Source organism: Ricinus communis, chromosome 8 (genome assembly GCF_019578655.1).
Source record: "Ricinus communis isolate WT05 ecotype wild-type chromosome 8, ASM1957865v1, whole genome shotgun sequence".
NCBI classification, from domain to species: domain Eukaryota; kingdom Viridiplantae; phylum Streptophyta; class Magnoliopsida; order Malpighiales; family Euphorbiaceae; genus Ricinus; species Ricinus communis.
The window spans coordinates 2,988,769-3,006,972 of record NC_063263.1 but is presented as its reverse complement, the minus strand read 5'-3'; the positions used below and the strand labels follow the sequence as shown (position 1 = coordinate 3,006,972).

Genomic DNA, 18,204 nt, shown 5'->3' with positions numbered 1-18,204 from the left:
AATTTGATGCGATAAACTAGCAACAATTATGAATTATTTAGAGACAGTTTTGGTGTCCCTAATTTACTGACGGATTAACCTGTCTGTAAATTACTTAACTAAAATGCACATTGACCTAATTGCCACCACGATCCCAATACTCTCCTTACAAGGTTTATAATTCATAAACCTTCTTGCGGAACTTGTCATATGATCAGATGCACCAGAATCTACAATCTACTTATCATGTGAACCTTTGTAAGAGAGCGAAGAGAAGATGGAAGTTGATTCACCTCGTTGGGTTGAAAGAGCAGCAAGATTTGATGATGCAAGCTCAGACCCTTTAATAGCTCTTGGAGAATCCAGTAATCTCCGAAGCACTTCCATTTTTTCAATTGTAAATGGCTGCTGCTCTGTCATGTATGCAGCCTTGTTGGTTTTTCTTTGACTTCGTGGCTTCCAATCTGCTGGCTTACCATGGATCTCCCAACATGTATCCTTTGTGTGATAAGGTTTATTGCAGTGCTCACACCACAACTCCTTATCCTTACCATTTTGTGCTTTTGGATTATTCTTTCCTCTACGATTTGATATAAGAGCTGATCCTTGAGATATAACCTCTGCAATTGTATTTTGAGAGGCTGAAGACATCACCCTTTTTCTACTTTCCTCACGCCTTACTTCGGCAAATACTTCTTTTAGCGTAGGGAGGGGTTTTGTGCCAAGGGTACGCCCACAAGCTTCATCAAGGTCTTTGTTTAAACCTTGTAAAAAATCAAAACTTCGATCTTTCTCCAACATTTTGTTATACAAAATTACATCATTTGAGCATGTCCATTTAATATCATAAAATAAATCTATCTCTTGCCATAACTCTGAGAGGGTGTTAAAATATTCTGTGACAAATTTGGTACCTTGTTGAGTGTCAAGGTGAGAGTACATTTCTTTAACAGCCTCCCAAATTTCATTTGCTGTTTAGTAAAAAAGGTATAGTCGTCCAATTTTAGGCTCCATCGAATTTATAAGCCATACCATTACAATAGAATTCTCTGCCTCCCAAGTGTTATATGCTGCTGAGTTTACTTCAGGCATTGCCTTTGTTCCTGTCAAGTAAACCATCTTTCCTCTGCCCTTGATTACCAATAAAATAAATTGGTACCATTCTCGAAAGTTATTTCCATTCAATCTATGTGTTGTAATTTGGATTGAATAATTATCAGAGTGGGGATGGGTAAGAGATAATTGAGGGTTTGAAACAATCGAAACCTTAGAGGATTCCGCTGTAGACTAATCTTTTAGCAAGCTCGCCATTAGTCAGCTCTGGTTGCTGATAAAATTTTATACCGGTGAAAGACCCTGCTTTGATACCATGAACAAAACACACAATAGAAAGAAGAAATTATATTTTTCATATATTTCTGTTGAAATTACATGGTCTATATATAAGCAAAGGGAATACACCTCATTTATTTACAATATCTGCTATTCTTAGAAACTAAATCCCCTGAATTAGGCAACAACTAAAACAAGCAGGAATATATACAATGATTCTACTTCCTATTTGATTATCTAATAATTTGTGGGATTTGAATATTGTTTCCAACAGATATATAATAATTATCTTATTAAATGATTAATATATTAAACCAAAAAAAATAAAGCTGCTTTTTGATCTTGAATAACAATACCTTAAGTTACTAACTAGAGAAAGGACAGCTAAGTAACTTTACTCTGTCAAATCACCTTTGCCCTTATCCATGTGGATTTTGTGTAAGAAAATTTTAAATAGATTCAGTCCACCATGTCATCCGTAGACTAAATCAATTGTATAGTGATATGTGGTTTTATTTATTAGAAATAAAGTTCAATTTGGTTAGTGACCTTATCATGCGTGCTCAATTTAGTCTTTTTTTTTTAAATTTATGATTTTTTTTAAATTAATATATTATTTTTTATAATTTTCCATTCGCCTAAAACATGTAATACTTTTTTTTCTTCTTGGCCTATTCTACATTATAAGTCATTTTCTTTTCCTAATTGTTAGCCGACCACATTATGGAATCCATGACATGTCATTTTTTATACTTGTATCAATTGCAGCGGGTTCTATGTGATTGGAACGATGATGAATGCATCCAGATCCTAAAGAAATGCAAGGAAGCTGTTCCAGAAGATAATAGGAAGGTGATAATCGTTGAAGCTGTGATTGATGAAGTGAAGGACGACAAGCTTGAGTATGATAGGCTGATGCTAGATATGGTGATGATGGCTCACACTAATACAGGTAAAGAGAGGACCTCAAAGGAATGGGAATATGTTCTTCAAAAGACTCGCTTTCGCTCTCACACTATCAAACCCATTGGTGTTGTGCAGTCTATTATTGAAGCATTCCCTTGATGTTTAAAGCAATTGTGGGCTTGCTTAAAGATTTCTTTCTAGTATACGCCCCAAAAGCACTATGTACACTAAGCGCTATCAATATATTATACTCATTTATCCAGCTAATAAAATCAAATAATTAGTATTATATAGAAATAATGAAATTACCTTATCCGTTTCTAATTTCTCTAATAGGAAAATAAGACAATAATTCAAAGTTGCAATTAAATATACAACTTAGAAATAAATAAGTAATTTAAATAATTTACAAAAGCATACATATATTACATTTGAAAACTACAATGTTATATACTTGTCTACTTATCTGGACTGTGACAGAGGACAGACTTCCAACTAGTGGATAGACCTTTAGGATTGCAGTGGATTCGGGCTTTACCTAAATAAAATTAGATTTAAATAGATATAAAGATTCAAACCAACTGGATTGATATCGAAAAAACGATTACACGTAAATGGAATGCAACAACTTCTTTAAATTCCTATTGAAAATTCGGTAGCATTTCTCCTAATACCGGACTAATTCTCCCCATAAAATGGATCCAAAATCAGCAAAAAAATATTGTCCAAAATTCACTCGGGCCTCCAAACTACACATTACCCCTAATAGTCCAATTCCACAATAGAATAAAATATTGTCCAAAATTCACTGGCTTCCATCGATAATTATAATAATATTCGAACGCAAATGAATTATTTTCATACTCAAATTCCGGACAATTAAATTCTTGATATTCATATAATTTCCACAACACACCACATAATATAATAACTTTATTTTTGGCTTTTATATAATTTATAAGACCTATAGTCATCCAATAACTCGTAGTATAACGATAATTCATCCATATTAAATATTTTAAATTTAATACCACAATTCACATTATAAAATACAAAATTAATTATCCAGGAAGAATTTAAGTGAACCAATACCACCAAAACTCTTGAAATAATGCGACAAAGATTTTGCCCTTTGGGACACAAATCGAGTCGCCGCCAGCTACGGTTGCCGGAAATTTTAACGCTGTTGAAAACGCGTTTCAAGACCACCTACTCGAAGCTTTCGACGCGAGGAGTCCAAATATGTAGTTATTTTTGTCTAACTGTCTACCGTTTTTTCAAAAAATGGCTTGCAATGGTTTGCACCAATGAGGCTCCACCACTCGTTTTCGACGACTGCAGGGACTGGGGACGCTTCAGGCCGACGTCATTTGAGGTGGGGAAGCTCTTGCCAGCCCTAACTTCCCAAGACCAGCGCTGGTTTGGCCAAAGAGACACCAACAACTGATCACCATGTTGCTATTTTTCAGTCATCTTTTCGATGAGGAAACGTTGAGCTTGAGTTGTTGTGAGTCTGGGGAGGCTACTGGCGGTGGCTCCTTGCTCAGGTAGTTGAGTAGGAGGGGGAAAGGCGAGGGATAACTTGGAAATGGAGGGAGAGGGAAATGTGAGGAAAAAAGAAAAATAGGTGGATTTTTTAGTATATGAGATAATTATTAATTATTTTATTTACATTATTTTGCATATATATATATATAGATATAAATTCATAGATATTTACATAGATATATTTATATGTACATATATACATCTTAATATGGGTGTGTTTATCAAAAAAATATGTAAGTATAAAAATCATTAAATCATATTGCAATATTGCATCTACGAGGCTAATTATAAAATCAAGAAAAATGAAATGAGACCTCAAATAATTATGCATAAAAAAAAATGCAATTTAATTAAGATATTACAAAAATTTATCGGTGTTACAATCTTTGCTCTTATCCACTTAGGTAACGTGTATTTCCTCTCTTAAAAAATATTTGGATAAAAGGGTAAATTTGTCTCCTAAATTTATATCCAAAGGTCAAATATATCTAATTTAAAATTTTTCAGTAAATAACTATCTAAATTTATATTCAATGGTCAAATACACCCAATTTAAACCTTTTTAGCAAATAGTTCCCTAAACTTGTGTCCAAAAATCAAATGCACCCTATTTAAATTTTCTTAAAAAGTGAATTACATTAGAGTTTTAAGTTTTAATTGAATTATAAAAATTAAATATAATATTTATTTATTAATTTACTGGTACAATATCTAGTGAGATTTTAAATAAGAGCTAATATTGAAAATTGAAATTTAATTGGCCTAAAAATGACAAGTATTAAATAAGTCAAATTTTAACTTTTTTAACAAATAAACTTATAACTTGTTATTTTTAGGTCAATTGAATCCGAATATTAAATCTTACCAACACGCTCTTGTATAGCGCGTCACTAGATATTTTATAGTAAGTTAATAAAATAAATATTATTTTTACTTTTTATAATTCAATTAAAACCTAAAAGTCTAATATTATTTCACTTTTTAAAAAAGTTTAAATCGAGCGTATTTCACCTTTTGGACATAAGTTCACGGGACTATCTGCTGAAGAGTTTAAACTATGTGTATTTGACTATTGGATATAAATTCAGGGGGCAAATTGATCATTTGTCCAAAAATATTTACCAATAAATTTCGGACATCAATTATGACATTCTCGAACAGAATTTTGATAACAAATTTAAAGAAAAAGAGATGGAAGATACAAGAAGATCAGATTCAACCATCAGAGACGAAGAAGAAGAAGCAGATGTGGAAATATGGAATTATGTTCTGGGGTTTTCCAAAATTGCAGCAGTCAAATGTGCTATTGAGCTTGGATTAGCTGATGTCATTGAAAGTAATGAAGCTCCATTGACACTTTTTGAGCTATCTTCCACGCTTGGATGCGCTCCGTCCTCTCTTTACCGCATTATGAGGTTTCTGGTGCATCAAAAGATTTTCAAAGAGAAGCCCACCAGCCAAGGCACCACAGGATATGTGCAGACGCCTCTCTCTCGCCGCTTACTTCGTCAGGGAGAAAACAGCATGGCTGATTTCATTTTGATGGAGAGCAGCCCTGACATGCTAGCACCCTGGCAGTGTCTAAGCAATTGCGTACGTGGCAATGTTCATTCAGCATTTGAGGAAAGTCACGGGCAGCATTTATGGAAACATACAGAAGCAAATCCAGCTCACAGCAAGCTATTCAATGATGCAATGGCTTGTGACGCTAGAATTATAGTACCTTCCATAATTGAAGTATGTCCAGAGGTGTTCAATGGGGTTAAATCTGTAGTTGATGTTGGCGGAGGTAATGGTACTACTCTGGGATTGTTGGTCAAGGCTTGTCCTTGGATTCAGGGTATTAACTTTGATCTTCCTCATGTCGTTTCTGTTGCACTAGAATGTGATGGTGTTAAGCATGTTGGTGGTGACATGTTTGACAGTGTTCCACAGGCTGATGCTGCTTTCCTCATGGTTAGTAATGGTTTATCCTGCCAATTAATTCTTTCCTTTTTTCTTTTGTCCAATTAGGGTTATTGCTAAACTGAAGAGAAATACTTTTTTAGGGTTAACTACTATCATCTGATTAAATTTACAAGTTCAATCATGTTTTATAGAAAAAAAATTAATTAGTTAATTTCATATTATCTCTTTTTCTATATGCCTTTTGTTACAATATCCTTAGCTTTTTCCCATAAACTTTTTTGTGAAACTTCGAGTATGGCCAGTTTTTCATGCAGTTGGATGAGCATGAAACTTCGATATTGCACAAATAATGTGCTGAAAGAAGAAAGATGCAAGCTATAGCGTTGCGATTTATATTAAGTTGCATAAATTATTATTTTATTAGGGTAAGAAAAATACAATAATAACATTGTATTGGTTCGAACTGTATAATGAACTCCATTATACACTTCCTCAATAAGTTAAAAAGGTCCAATTTGGATACCTAAATTTTGACTATTTGATCCATTTATTATAACTTAATAAACATTTTAACTTGTCTTTTTATGATATTAATTTTTTTTTTTTTACATATATCCTCATTTAACACATCCATATGTACTATCTATAGATATTTAAATATTACTAAAAAAAATAGAATTTAAATATCTGTTAGATTAAAAGCAAAATTATAAATATTTAAAAGTTATAAAAATAGAATTCATGTGGATGTTAAATTAAATTGAAAAGTTTATCCATCCTTTTTTGAATAAAACCAATAAATAAGAAAGGAGCTATCCATGACTTTCCTAGAAAAAAACTATTCTAGGAAATTAGGGTAATCAAATAAGATTTAATTACTTTTTTTTTTGTTATAAATTAAGATTAAATTGTTCTAATGGTAAAGTTAATTTTACTCTAACTTATAAAATATAAATTTTAGATCAGTTAAATAAATTTAAAGGTCAAATTAATTTTTCTTTCATGAATTATGTTAGTTAACTTGGTAGACTAAAAAAAGTATAAGATGGTAATAATTAATAGAACCAAGTATTAAAATGTATTAATTGACTTATTAAAAAGTAGAATTGAAATTAAAAACTGGACAAAAACTCAAGGGATAATAGTAATCCACTATTTCTTTTCTTTTTTAATCTTCAACTTTAAAACCCTATCAGCACTCATATTCTTATTCTGATTACAAGTGTATATACAAACTTGAAAAAAGTGTTACATTCAAATCTCTTTTCTCTTATTTGTGACTAAAAAAAATCTTTAAAACCCTATTAGCTATATTAATGATAAATCTTCATCTCTTTTTTTTTTTCTTTTTTTATATTCTTTGATCCCAAAAAGATAATTTACTTTCATTTTATATATAAATTAAGAAATGTAGGTTTTTGTAGATTAATATTATTAATTTTTATAATTTTTCAATTGTTTAAAACAGGCAATATTTTTTTTTCTTTTGGCCTATTCTACATTATAAGTCTTCTTTTTTTTCTAATTGTTAGCCCACCACATTATACAATCCATGACAAGTCATTTTTGTTACTTGTATCAATTGCAGTGGATTCTACATGATTGGAACGATGATGAATGCATCCAAATCCTGAAGAAATGCAAGGAAGCTGTTCCAGAAGATAATGGAAAGGTGATAATCGTTGAAGCTGTGATTGGTGAAGTGAAGGACGACAAGCTTGAGTATGTTAGGCTGATGCTAGATATGGTGATGATGGCTCACACTAATACAGGTAAAGAGAGGACCTCAAAGGAATGGGAATCTGTTATTCAGAAGGCTGGCTTTCGCTCTCACACTATCAAACCCATTGGTGCTGTGCAGTCTATTATTGAAGCCTTCCCTTGATGTTTAACGCAAGTGTGGGCTTGCTTAAAAATTTCCTTTTATCATTGAAACCAATAATGGCATGTGCCAATTAATTATTAAATCTTTCTTTTTCTTTTTTCTTTCTTATGTTTGTTTGCCTGTTGTGAGTTGGATGTATTGCACCCAAGATATATGCGGTGGGATTTGCTGCTAGTAAAGATGCTATCCAGAAGAGTAATTGCATTTCTTCTTACAATTATTTGATAAGATTTAGATTCTCTGCGCAAACAAAACTCATTACAACTATATAATAAATATTATATTTTAATAAATTGATAAATAATTTAATTTATAATTTAACTTATCTAAACTCATTTATATATTTTCATTTAGACCGGTAAATCTCGACGAAATATGTTAAATTCAATATGAATTTGAATTGAATAATTAAAAATTAAGTCCTAGTGTACTAAAAATCAGCTTAATTCAGTATTAATATTTTATATTTTCTTACACATAATTTGCTTATGAATAAATATATGTCTCAATCGGGACAAGAATAAATATGAGTCTTCGCTTTTATTTATAAAGAAAAATCTCAACAGTGCTTTAATTTTAATATTATTCCTTACTAATAACTACAATCAAATCTCAATTTTTCATGTAATATTATTCCATCCATTTTTTAATCTTTGTTTTAGTTAATAGGTGATGTATGCGATATCCTTAGAAAGATAAAGTTGTATATTATACAATATTTCTCATTTATACAATAATATTTTAATCCAATTTTCATAGGTCATACTATTTTTAACTAATGATGATATTTGCTATATTTCGGATAGTGATATGTATAATTTATACAAAATATGTCTCAATCCCTTTAATAATATTGCTACTATTTTAAGTAACTAAGTTTCACCTTACAAGAAAAAGATAGTTTACCAACGATATTTACCTTCGGATATTATACTGTTGCTAATTCCTAATGGATTAGCAACCATATGTAACCATAGAAAATTATCGACGAATTTGCAACGGATTACCGACAGAAATTTACCAAAAAATTGATTCCGTCGGTAAATTCAGCTGTAAAAATTGGCAATAAATTTATCAACGGATGACAGTTTCACGATACTTTCAGTAAATAATGGCACGAATTTGATGCGATAAACTAGCAACAATTATGAATTATTTAGAGACAGTTTTGGTGTCCCTAATTTACTGACGGATTAACCTGTCTGTAAATTACTTAACTAAAATGCACATTGACCTAATTGCCACCACGATCCCAATACTCTCCTTACAAGGTTTATAATTCATAAACCTTCTTGCGGAACTTGTCATATGATCAGATGCACCAGAATCTACAATCTACTTATCATGTGAACCTTTGTAAGAGAGCGAAGAGAAGATGGAAGTTGATTCACCTCGTTGGGTTGAAAGAGCAGCAGGATTTGATGATGCAAGCTCAGACCCTTTAATAGCTCTTGGAGAATCCAGTAATCTCCGAAGCACTTCCATTTTTTCAATTGTAAATGGCTGCTGCTCTGTCATGTATGCAGCCTTGTTGGTTTTTCTTTGACTTCGTGGCTTCCAATCCGCTGGCTTACCATGGATCTCCCAACATGTATCCTTTGTGTGATAAGGTTTATTGCTCACACCACAACTCCTTATCCTTACCATTTTGTGCTTTTGGATTATTCTTTCCTCTACGATTTGATATAAGAGCTGATCCTTGAGATATAACCTCTGCGAATTGTATTTTGAGAGGCTGAAGACATCACCCTTTTCTACTTTCCTCACGCCTTACTTCCCGGCAAATACTTCTTTTAAGCCGTAGGGAGGGTTTTGTGCCAAGTACGCCCCACAAGCTTCATCAAGGTCTTTGTTTAAACCTTGTAAAAAATCAAAACTTCGATCTTTCTCCAACATTTTGTTATACAAAATTACATCATTTGAGCATGTCCATTTAATATCATAAAATAAATCTATCTCTTGCCATAACTCTGAGAGGGTGTTAAAATATTCTGTGACAAATTTGGTACCTTGTTGAGTGTCAAGGTGAGAGTACATTTCTTTAACAGCCTCCCAAATTTCATTTGCTGTTTAGTAAAAAAGGTATAGTCGTCCAATTTTGGGCTCCATCGAATTTATAAGCCATACCATTACAATAGAATTCTCTGCCTCCCAAGTGTTATATGCTGCTGAGTTTACTTCAGGCATTGCCATTGGAAAGCTTGAGCTGAGGAGAGTCCAGATATGCCCTCCGATCGGTCAAAGCTTGTCGAAGCTCGCCGAAAAAGCCAGAAAACGCCTGCTGCACCTAACTTTTTACCTCACCGGATCTTGCATTTCTGGTAGCCTCAAGGGGTGGCGATGGTCCAAAAAGAAAGCCTCGGAGCTGCTGATCATTTTGAGCTCAGAATCATCGGCAACGGCTGCTGGAAACACCATGAATGGCGGTAAGGCGACTGCCTCTCCTATTTTCGCCGTGCTGACCTTGACGCCCTCCGGAGCCCGCCACCACCGGCTGGACGACACCGCCACTCTTCCCTTCTCCTCCTCCTTCTTCCCTGATCCCCCTCTTTTCTTCTTTTCTTTTCTTTTCTTTCTTCTCTACATCGACAGTGGGTCCCTGAACTTTTCTTCTTTACCATTTAGTCCCTCAACTTTTTTAATTATTAACAATTTCGTCTAATAAAATTTCCAATTAACCCTTAAACTTTTCTTTAGCTTTTCAATTAAGCCCCTAACTATTTAATTTAGGTCAAATTAGAATTATTAAAAATATACAATTATATATTTACCTTTACTTTTAAATATAAAATTATCAAAAAGCCCTTGCTGACATATTTAATTATAAAAATACCAAACATACAAATTTCATTAAAACCCCATATTAATAAAATTATACTTTTAATCCTTTTTCCAAATTAAATTTTCAATTTAATCGTAACACACAATTAATTTAATTAATCAATTTATTAAATATTTTTTAGTTAAATTTAATACCATGAGCTAATTAAAATGTCCTTTTCCCTAATAATTCTTTTATAAAATATCCTTTACAATATATTCCATAACTCTCAAATATAGAATTTAATTTATATATATTCATTTGGGGGAAAAATTTAAATAACAAAAAATATAATTTATTTCTCAAGGAACTTAATTAATTTTTTAAAAATCAAATTAATTGGATATAGAAAATAACTCTTTTATTTGTCTAGCATTAAAATTTCCATTTAAATCATTCCAATTTAAACCAAATACAAATGAGCGGCTTCTAGCAAGTTTCTAGGATGGCAGCACTCTAAGGTATAGCCCCGACCTAAAGCGGTCAGAGAAGTGGGCCTTGGAGCAATGATATATGCCTGGACAAGGAGCGGCTTCTAGCAGGTTTTTAGGATGGCAGCACTCTAAAGTACATGGGTACATGAATGGATCAAACACTATATTTTGACGCCTCATATGATTAGTTCTAACTCTTTATATATATGTTATCAACCATTCCCGCCTCATTTCGATGTGCAATTCGAATCATTCATGTACCCCCGTACCTCAAAGTGCTGCCATCCTAGAAGCCGCTCCTTGTCCAAGCATCCTATCCTTGCTCCAGCGTCCACTTTCCGCTTTTATCGGATCGCTCTCTAGGTCAGATTGTCACATGCACACAAGCTTTTGTCACGACCCGATCTATGACCGGCACTAGGGGATGGGTAGGCGTAAGGCCACCGAATCCCATAGTAAGCCTGAATACTCACTAACTTAATTAAATCTCATCTAATATCAATGATGTCACAATTTGTCGTAACCATTAAATTCTACATATTTAATTCGGTCTGCCAGTAGAATTAGGCAAGACCCGAAACTACATAAAATTACAACTGATAAGCCTATTACTTCTACTGCGGAGAATCTAAAATTTTATAAGTCAGACATACCAAATCAAATACATCACCCGATGATGAAGGAGTCGGGTTGCTAGATAAGAGCCACATGAAGACTAACAATCACAGATATGAAAAACAGTAAAATTGAGACTGTTAGTCTCGAGAGTGAGTTAAAATCATATATCCAAAAACAGTTACAGCCACTTCAATAACATATTTATTTAATTGAAATAAATATTAAGTCATGCAAAAAAATAAACGTGTCATGCCATGCTTATATAAAAATAATTTTCACATACTACGGGACGGAGTACCTCAGCAGAATCCTAATCTGAACACTAACATCTCGACTCTCTCATTCTAACAGAACTGACGCCCAAAGAGCGAAGCTCGACTAGGGTCCTTAAATCCAGTCCGGTCACTTAATTATCACTAACTCTCTTAGCCTTTCGGCTCTCTTACTTCAATAAGACTGGCGCCTAGAGAGCGAAGCTCGACTAGGGTCCTTAAATCCATTCCGATCACTTAAGTTTCTAAACAAGCGTGCGCCTAGAGAGCAATGCTCGACCATGGACCTTTACTCCGACAAACACACTCTACTAAGCCTAAAGAGCGATGCTCGACTAGGGCAAGTCCTAAATTTACCTTTTTAAATTTACCCTTTTTCCTTTTTGCTATCAGTTTTGGATTCATACCAGTGCACTCATCAAATAGCATGTTCTACAGCCGTCCCCTCCCAAGTCAACACGAAACGATAAAATCATAATGCAGAAAATAAAACTTATATAAATAGCGATTAAAATAACTGATTAAAATATTAAATCATGTAATCAAAATTATTTTGTAAAATCTCAGCATAACACATGTAAATAGACATATGACTTTAACTCACAGTGTTGACAACCTCCTAGCTCTGTTCCGATACCTCGGGTGTAGTGAGCCGAACTGACGGATTATCTAATCACGAAAAGCAATTAATCAATAACGTTGAAACATTCGATAATTAACCCTAGGTCTAGATTCCTAGGAATGACTGTCTAAGAATCTCGACTCGGAGGAATTCTACCGAAAATCCGGCAGAACATCCCCTAAATTACAGACATTTACCCCTCGTATAACGAGTCCAGAACCTGCCAAAAAACACTTCAAATTTCCAACAATTTATTTTTAACGGGAGTTGGGTCTCCAAGACTTCACTATTTTTCCCGACTCCGCCACACATCGCAAATCACGACTAATGGTAGATAGTCCGACAAATAATTATTTTAACTCACAATATTTCTAAGGCTCAACTCATATCAATAAACACATAAATTTACCAAAGAATTCTAATATCAACGAGCCAGAGAATTACCGAGACGCTTGATCGCTCGGTTGACACATCTCCAGCCGCCGGAGTCCAATCGACGATCCGGACGCACCAACGGACTGGAAACGACGCGCTGATAACGATCCCAGCTTTCAATTTTTTGATCCGACCCCCGATCATCTGGAGAGATTCACTGACAATCTCGCCCCGTCGATTGTCAAACGGGGTGCCTTTTAAAACCTTGGGGGAGTTCGGATATGCCCTCCGATCGTCCATCACTCGTCGGGAAAAGACAAAAAATGCGGCTGGCAACACCTCACCGGAACTCCCTCCTTCGACTACCAAAGCCGACGCCGCCACTCCCAAAAGAAAGCCTTCAACTCATCGATCATTTTGAGACCAAAAATGCTACCAAAGGGCAGCAGAAAGCACGCCACTTTGCTTCCGCCTCCGGTCTGCAGCCATGCTCGCCCATCGCTGTTGCTTCTCCTCCAAAGCCCGCCACCGACAACGCAGCTCCGATTCTTCTTCCCCCGCTATCTCTCTCTCCCTGATCTCTTTCTCTTTTCTTCTTTTCTTTTATTTCTTCTCTACATCGACAATGGGTCCCTAAACTTTTCTTTCTTACCATTTAGTCCCTTAACTTTTTAATTACTAACAATTTCATCCTGTAAAATTTCCAATTAACCCTTAAACTTTTCTTTAGCTTTTCAATTAAGCCCATAACTATTTAATTTGGGCCAAAATATAATTATTGAAAATATACAATTACATATTTACCCTTGCTTTTAAATGTAAACTTACCAAAAAGCCCTTGCCGACATAAACTTACCAAAAAGCCTTTGCCGACATATTTAATTACAAAAATACCAAACATACAAATTTTCATTAAAACCCCATATTAATAAAATTATAGTTTTAATCCTTATTCCAAATTAAATTTTCAATTTAATCCTAACACTTAATTAATTTAATAATCAATTTACTAACTATTTTTCAGTTAAAATCAACACCATTAGTTAATTAAAATTCACCATTCCTAAATAAATTCTTTTACAAAATATTAATTATTAATTTTTTTTATAACTCTCAAATATAGAATTTAATTCATAAATTCATTTTAGGAAAAAATTGAATGACCAAAAAATATAATTTATTTCCCAAAGAATTTACTTAATTTCTTAAAAATCAAACTAATAGGATATAGAAAATAACTCCCTTATTTGTCTAGCATTAAAATTTAAAATTGCACTTAAATCATTCCAATTATACCAAATAAAAATAGAGTAAAATTTATTTAAATAAAAACTCATTTATTAATTATTATTAATATTATCATTATTAAAAGAAAATTTCGGGTATTACATTCCACCTATTAGTTCGTCCTCGAACCACACATCTATTGAAGGATCCTGCTCTAATACCATTTATAATGGTCCGGAACCAAATCACATGAGATATTATCCGCTTTGACCCACTGGCCTCACGGTTTGTCCCCTTGGCGGATTTGAGAACTTTCCAAAGGGTCACCCATTCTAAAATTTCTCCAAACCAAGCACATTTAACTTTAGAGTTCCGACAAATCCATAACCAAACAACCAAAAAGCACTTCATGTTATTTGTTCCAACTCTTTACATATATGTTATAAACTATTTTTCGCCCCATTTCGATGTGCAATTTGAATCATTCATGTACTCTCGTACCTTAGAGTGCTGCCATCCTAGAAGCCTATCAGAAGCCGCTCATTGTCCATGCATCCTACTCTTGCCCCAGTGTCCACTTTCCGCTCTCATCGAACCGTTCTCTAAATTAGCAGCCCACATGGTAATATTATTTGCCCCTTCATTTTTCTATATTATACTAGTTATCCCATAATATTTAAAAAATTTATTTTTCATCATTCTATTTTACAATTTTATACTAAAATCCATTTCGTTAAATAATTATTAACTAGATTTGGTTTATAATATTTGCTACCAGATTTTTGGTATAATATACAAATTGCTCCTTATAATTTACTAAAAACTCCCTTTATCTCTTAACAAAACTAATTATTACTTTAATTTAATTTAACAAAACTAATTAAGATAGTCAAAAGACTAAATTGACAAAAAAATTAATTTATAATTAGATTTATTATTATCGGACTCCTTTATTTTTATGAATAATCAATAGTGTCTATATAAAAATAATAATCTAGTATTTTTTTTACTTTCTCTAATTTATAGCATAATTAAATCTTAGTGAAATTAAAATATTTTAAAAGTATTTATATTTTTCAAAAGTTAAAACAATATAAAATACCTTGACCTTTGATTATTTTCATAAATCTACTTTCACCTTTAAAATTTATTAGTTTGATTTACCATCTTGGGCATTTGTATTATATCTACCCACATTTCTTCTAGCGTGAGCCATTAATGACATACATGCATATATGGCTTATTTGAAAATTCATATAATTTAAGTCTAAATTATTAAAATAAAATAGATAGCATTCTTAATTTTATCGCATTAAAATTGTAATTTTGATAAAAAGTTTGAAGATTAAAATATATTTTTTATTAAACTAGTTCTTTAATTGTATTGACTTTCAAAATGCAAAGGAAGTTTAGTGCATTAAATAAAATATAGGAGGCAATTTGTATATTACACAAAAATCATGAGGCAAATAATATAAAACTAAACCTAATAATTTGATAAAATCAAGCTTGCTAACGAGCTTAAATTAAGTCAAGGCCGAGCTTAGCTCGTTTATATAAAAAAAACTTTAAAACCCTATTAGCTATATTAATGATAAATCTTCATCTCTTTTTTTTTTTATATTCTTTGATCCCAAAAGATAATTTACTTTCATTTTATATATAAATTAAGAAATGTAGGTTTTTGTAGATTAATATTATTAATTTTTATAATTTTTCAATTGTCTAAAACAGACAATACTTTTTTTTCTTTTTGGCCTGTTCTACATTATAAGTCCTTTTTTTTTTTCTAATTGTTAGCCCACCATATTATACAATCCATGATAAGTCATTTTTGTTATTTGTATCAATTGCAGTGGGTTCTACATGATTGGAACGATGATGAATGCATCCAAATCCTGAAGAAATGCAAGGAAGCTGTTCCAGAAGATAATGGGAAGGTGATAATCGTTGAAGCTGTGATTGGTGAAGCGAAGGACGACAAGTTTGAGTATGTTAGGCTGATGCTAGATATAGTGATAATGGCTCACACTAATACAGGTAAAGAGACGACCTCAAAGGAATGGGAATCTGTTATTCAGAAGGCTGGCTTTCGCTCTCACACTATCAAACCCATTGGTGCTGTGCAATCTATTATTGAAGCCGTCCCTTGATGTTTAAAGCAATTGTGGGCTTGCTTAAAAATTTCCTTTTATTATTGAAACCAATAATGGCATGTGCCAATTAATTATTAAATCTTTCTTTTCTTTTTTCTTTCTTATGTTTGTTTGCCTGTTGTGATTTGGATGTATTGCACCCAAGATATATGCGGTGGGATTTGCTGCTAATAAAGATGCTATCCAGAAGAGTAATTACATGTCTTCTTACAATTATTTGGTAAGATTTAGATTCTCTGCGCAAACAAAAATCATTATAACTATATAGTAAATATTATTTTTAATACATTGATAAATAAATAATTTATAATTTAGCTTATCTAAGCTCCTTTATATATTTTCATTTAGACTCATGAATTTCGACAAAATATGTTAAATTCAGCTTTAATTTGAATTGGATAATTAAAAACTTAAATCCAAGTGTACTAAAAATCAGCTTAATTCACTACTAATATTTTATTTTTTTTACACACGATTTGCTTCTGAATAAATATATATCTCAATCGGGACAAGAATAAATATGAGGCTTCTCTTTTCTTTATAAAGAAAATCTCAACAAGTGCTTTAATTTTAATATTATTCCTTACTAATAACTACAATCAAATCTCAATTTTTCATGTAATATTATTCCATCCATTTTTTAATCTTTGTTTTAGTTAATAGGTGATGTATGCGATATCCTTAGAAAGATAAAGTTGTATATTATACAATATTTCTCATTTATACAATAATATCTTAATCCAACTTTCATAGATCATACTATTTTTAACTGATGATGGTATTTGCTATATTTCAGATAGTGATATGTATAATTTATACAAAAATATGTCTCAATCCCTTTAATAATATTGCTACTATTTTTGGCCTATTCTACATTATAAGTCTTCTTTTTTTTCTAATTGTTAGCCCACCACATTATACAATCCATGACAAGTCATTTTTGTTACTTGTATCAATTGCAGTGGATTCTACATGATTGGAACGATGATGAATGCATCCAAATCCTGAAGAAATGCAAGGAAGCTGTTCCAAAAGATAATGGAAAGGTGATAATCGTTGAAGCTGTGATTGGTGAAGTGAAGGACGACAAGCTTGAGTATGTTAGGCTGATGCTAGATATGGTGATGATGGCTCACACTAATACAGGTAAAGAGAGGACCTCAAAGGAATGGGAATCTGTTATTCAGAAGGCTGGCTTTCGCTCTCACACTATCAAACCCATTGGTGCTGTGCAGTCTATTATTGAAGCCTTCCCTTGATGTTTAACGCAAGTGTGGGCTTGCTTAAAAATTTCCTTTTATCATTGAAACCAATAATGGCATGTGCCAATTAATTATTAAATCTTTCTTTTTCTTTTTTCTTTCTTATGTTTGTTTGCCTGTTGTGAGTTGGATGTATTGCACCCAAGATATATGCGGTGGGATTTGCTGCTAGTAAAGATGCTATCCAGAAGAGTAATTGCATTTCTTCTTACAATTATTTGATAAGATTTAGATTCTCTGCGCAAACAAAACTCATTACAACTATATAATAAATATTATATTTTAATAAATTGATAAATAATTTAATTTATAATTTAACTTATCTAAACTCATTTATATATTTTCATTTAGACCGGTAAATCTCGACGAAATATGTTAAATTCAATATGAATTTGAATTGAATAATTAAAAATTAAGTCCTAGTGTACTAAAAATCAGCTTGATTCAGTATTAATATTTTATATTTTCTTACACATAATTTGCTTATGAATAAATATATGTCTCAATCGGGACAAGAATAAATATGAGGCTTCTCTTTTCTTTATAAAGAAAATCTCAACAAGTGCTTTAATTTTAATATTATTCCTTACTAATAACTACAATCAAATCTCAATTTTTCATGTAATATTATTCCATCCATTTTTTAATCTTTGTTTTAGTTAATAGATGATGTATGCGATATCCTTAGAAAGATAAAGTTGTATATTATACAATATTTCTCATTTATATAATAATATTTTAATCCAATTTTCATAGGTCATACTATTTTTAACTGATGATGATATTTGCTATATTTCAGATAGTGATATGTATAATTTATACAAAAATATGTTTCAATCCCTTTAATAATATTGCTACT

The 18,204-nt window shown here is 32.2% G+C and overlaps 3 protein-coding genes across 3 annotated transcripts; all 3 read left to right on the top strand.

Moving 5' to 3' along the window:
* Nucleotides 1-2,034: 2,034 nt before the first annotated feature.
* LOC8279659 (acetylserotonin O-methyltransferase) lies at nucleotides 2,035-2,376 on the top strand. Its single transcript, XM_002529755.2, has one exon. The coding sequence runs from the start codon at nucleotides 2,035-2,037 to the stop codon at nucleotides 2,374-2,376; it is 342 nt and encodes a 113-aa protein (XP_002529801.2).
* Nucleotides 2,377-4,915: 2,539 nt separating this feature from the next.
* LOC8279657 (acetylserotonin O-methyltransferase) lies at nucleotides 4,916-7,757 on the top strand. The gene is made up of 2 exons (XM_048378624.1): nucleotides 4,916-5,721; nucleotides 7,262-7,757. The coding sequence occupies exons 1-2, from the start codon at nucleotides 4,957-4,959 to the stop codon at nucleotides 7,556-7,558; spliced, it is 1,062 nt and encodes a 353-aa protein (XP_048234581.1). The 5' UTR covers nucleotides 4,916-4,956; the 3' UTR covers nucleotides 7,559-7,757.
* Nucleotides 7,758-14,414: 6,657 nt separating this feature from the next.
* On the top strand, nucleotides 14,415-17,541 carry LOC125370897 (tabersonine 16-O-methyltransferase-like). The gene is made up of 4 exons (XM_048378325.1): nucleotides 14,415-14,549; nucleotides 15,784-16,071; nucleotides 16,229-16,303; nucleotides 17,046-17,541. Exons 1-4 carry the CDS (start codon nucleotides 14,415-14,417, stop codon nucleotides 17,340-17,342), a joined length of 795 nt encoding a protein of 264 aa, XP_048234282.1. The 3' UTR covers nucleotides 17,343-17,541.
* The last annotated feature ends 663 nt before the right edge of the window (nucleotides 17,542-18,204 follow it).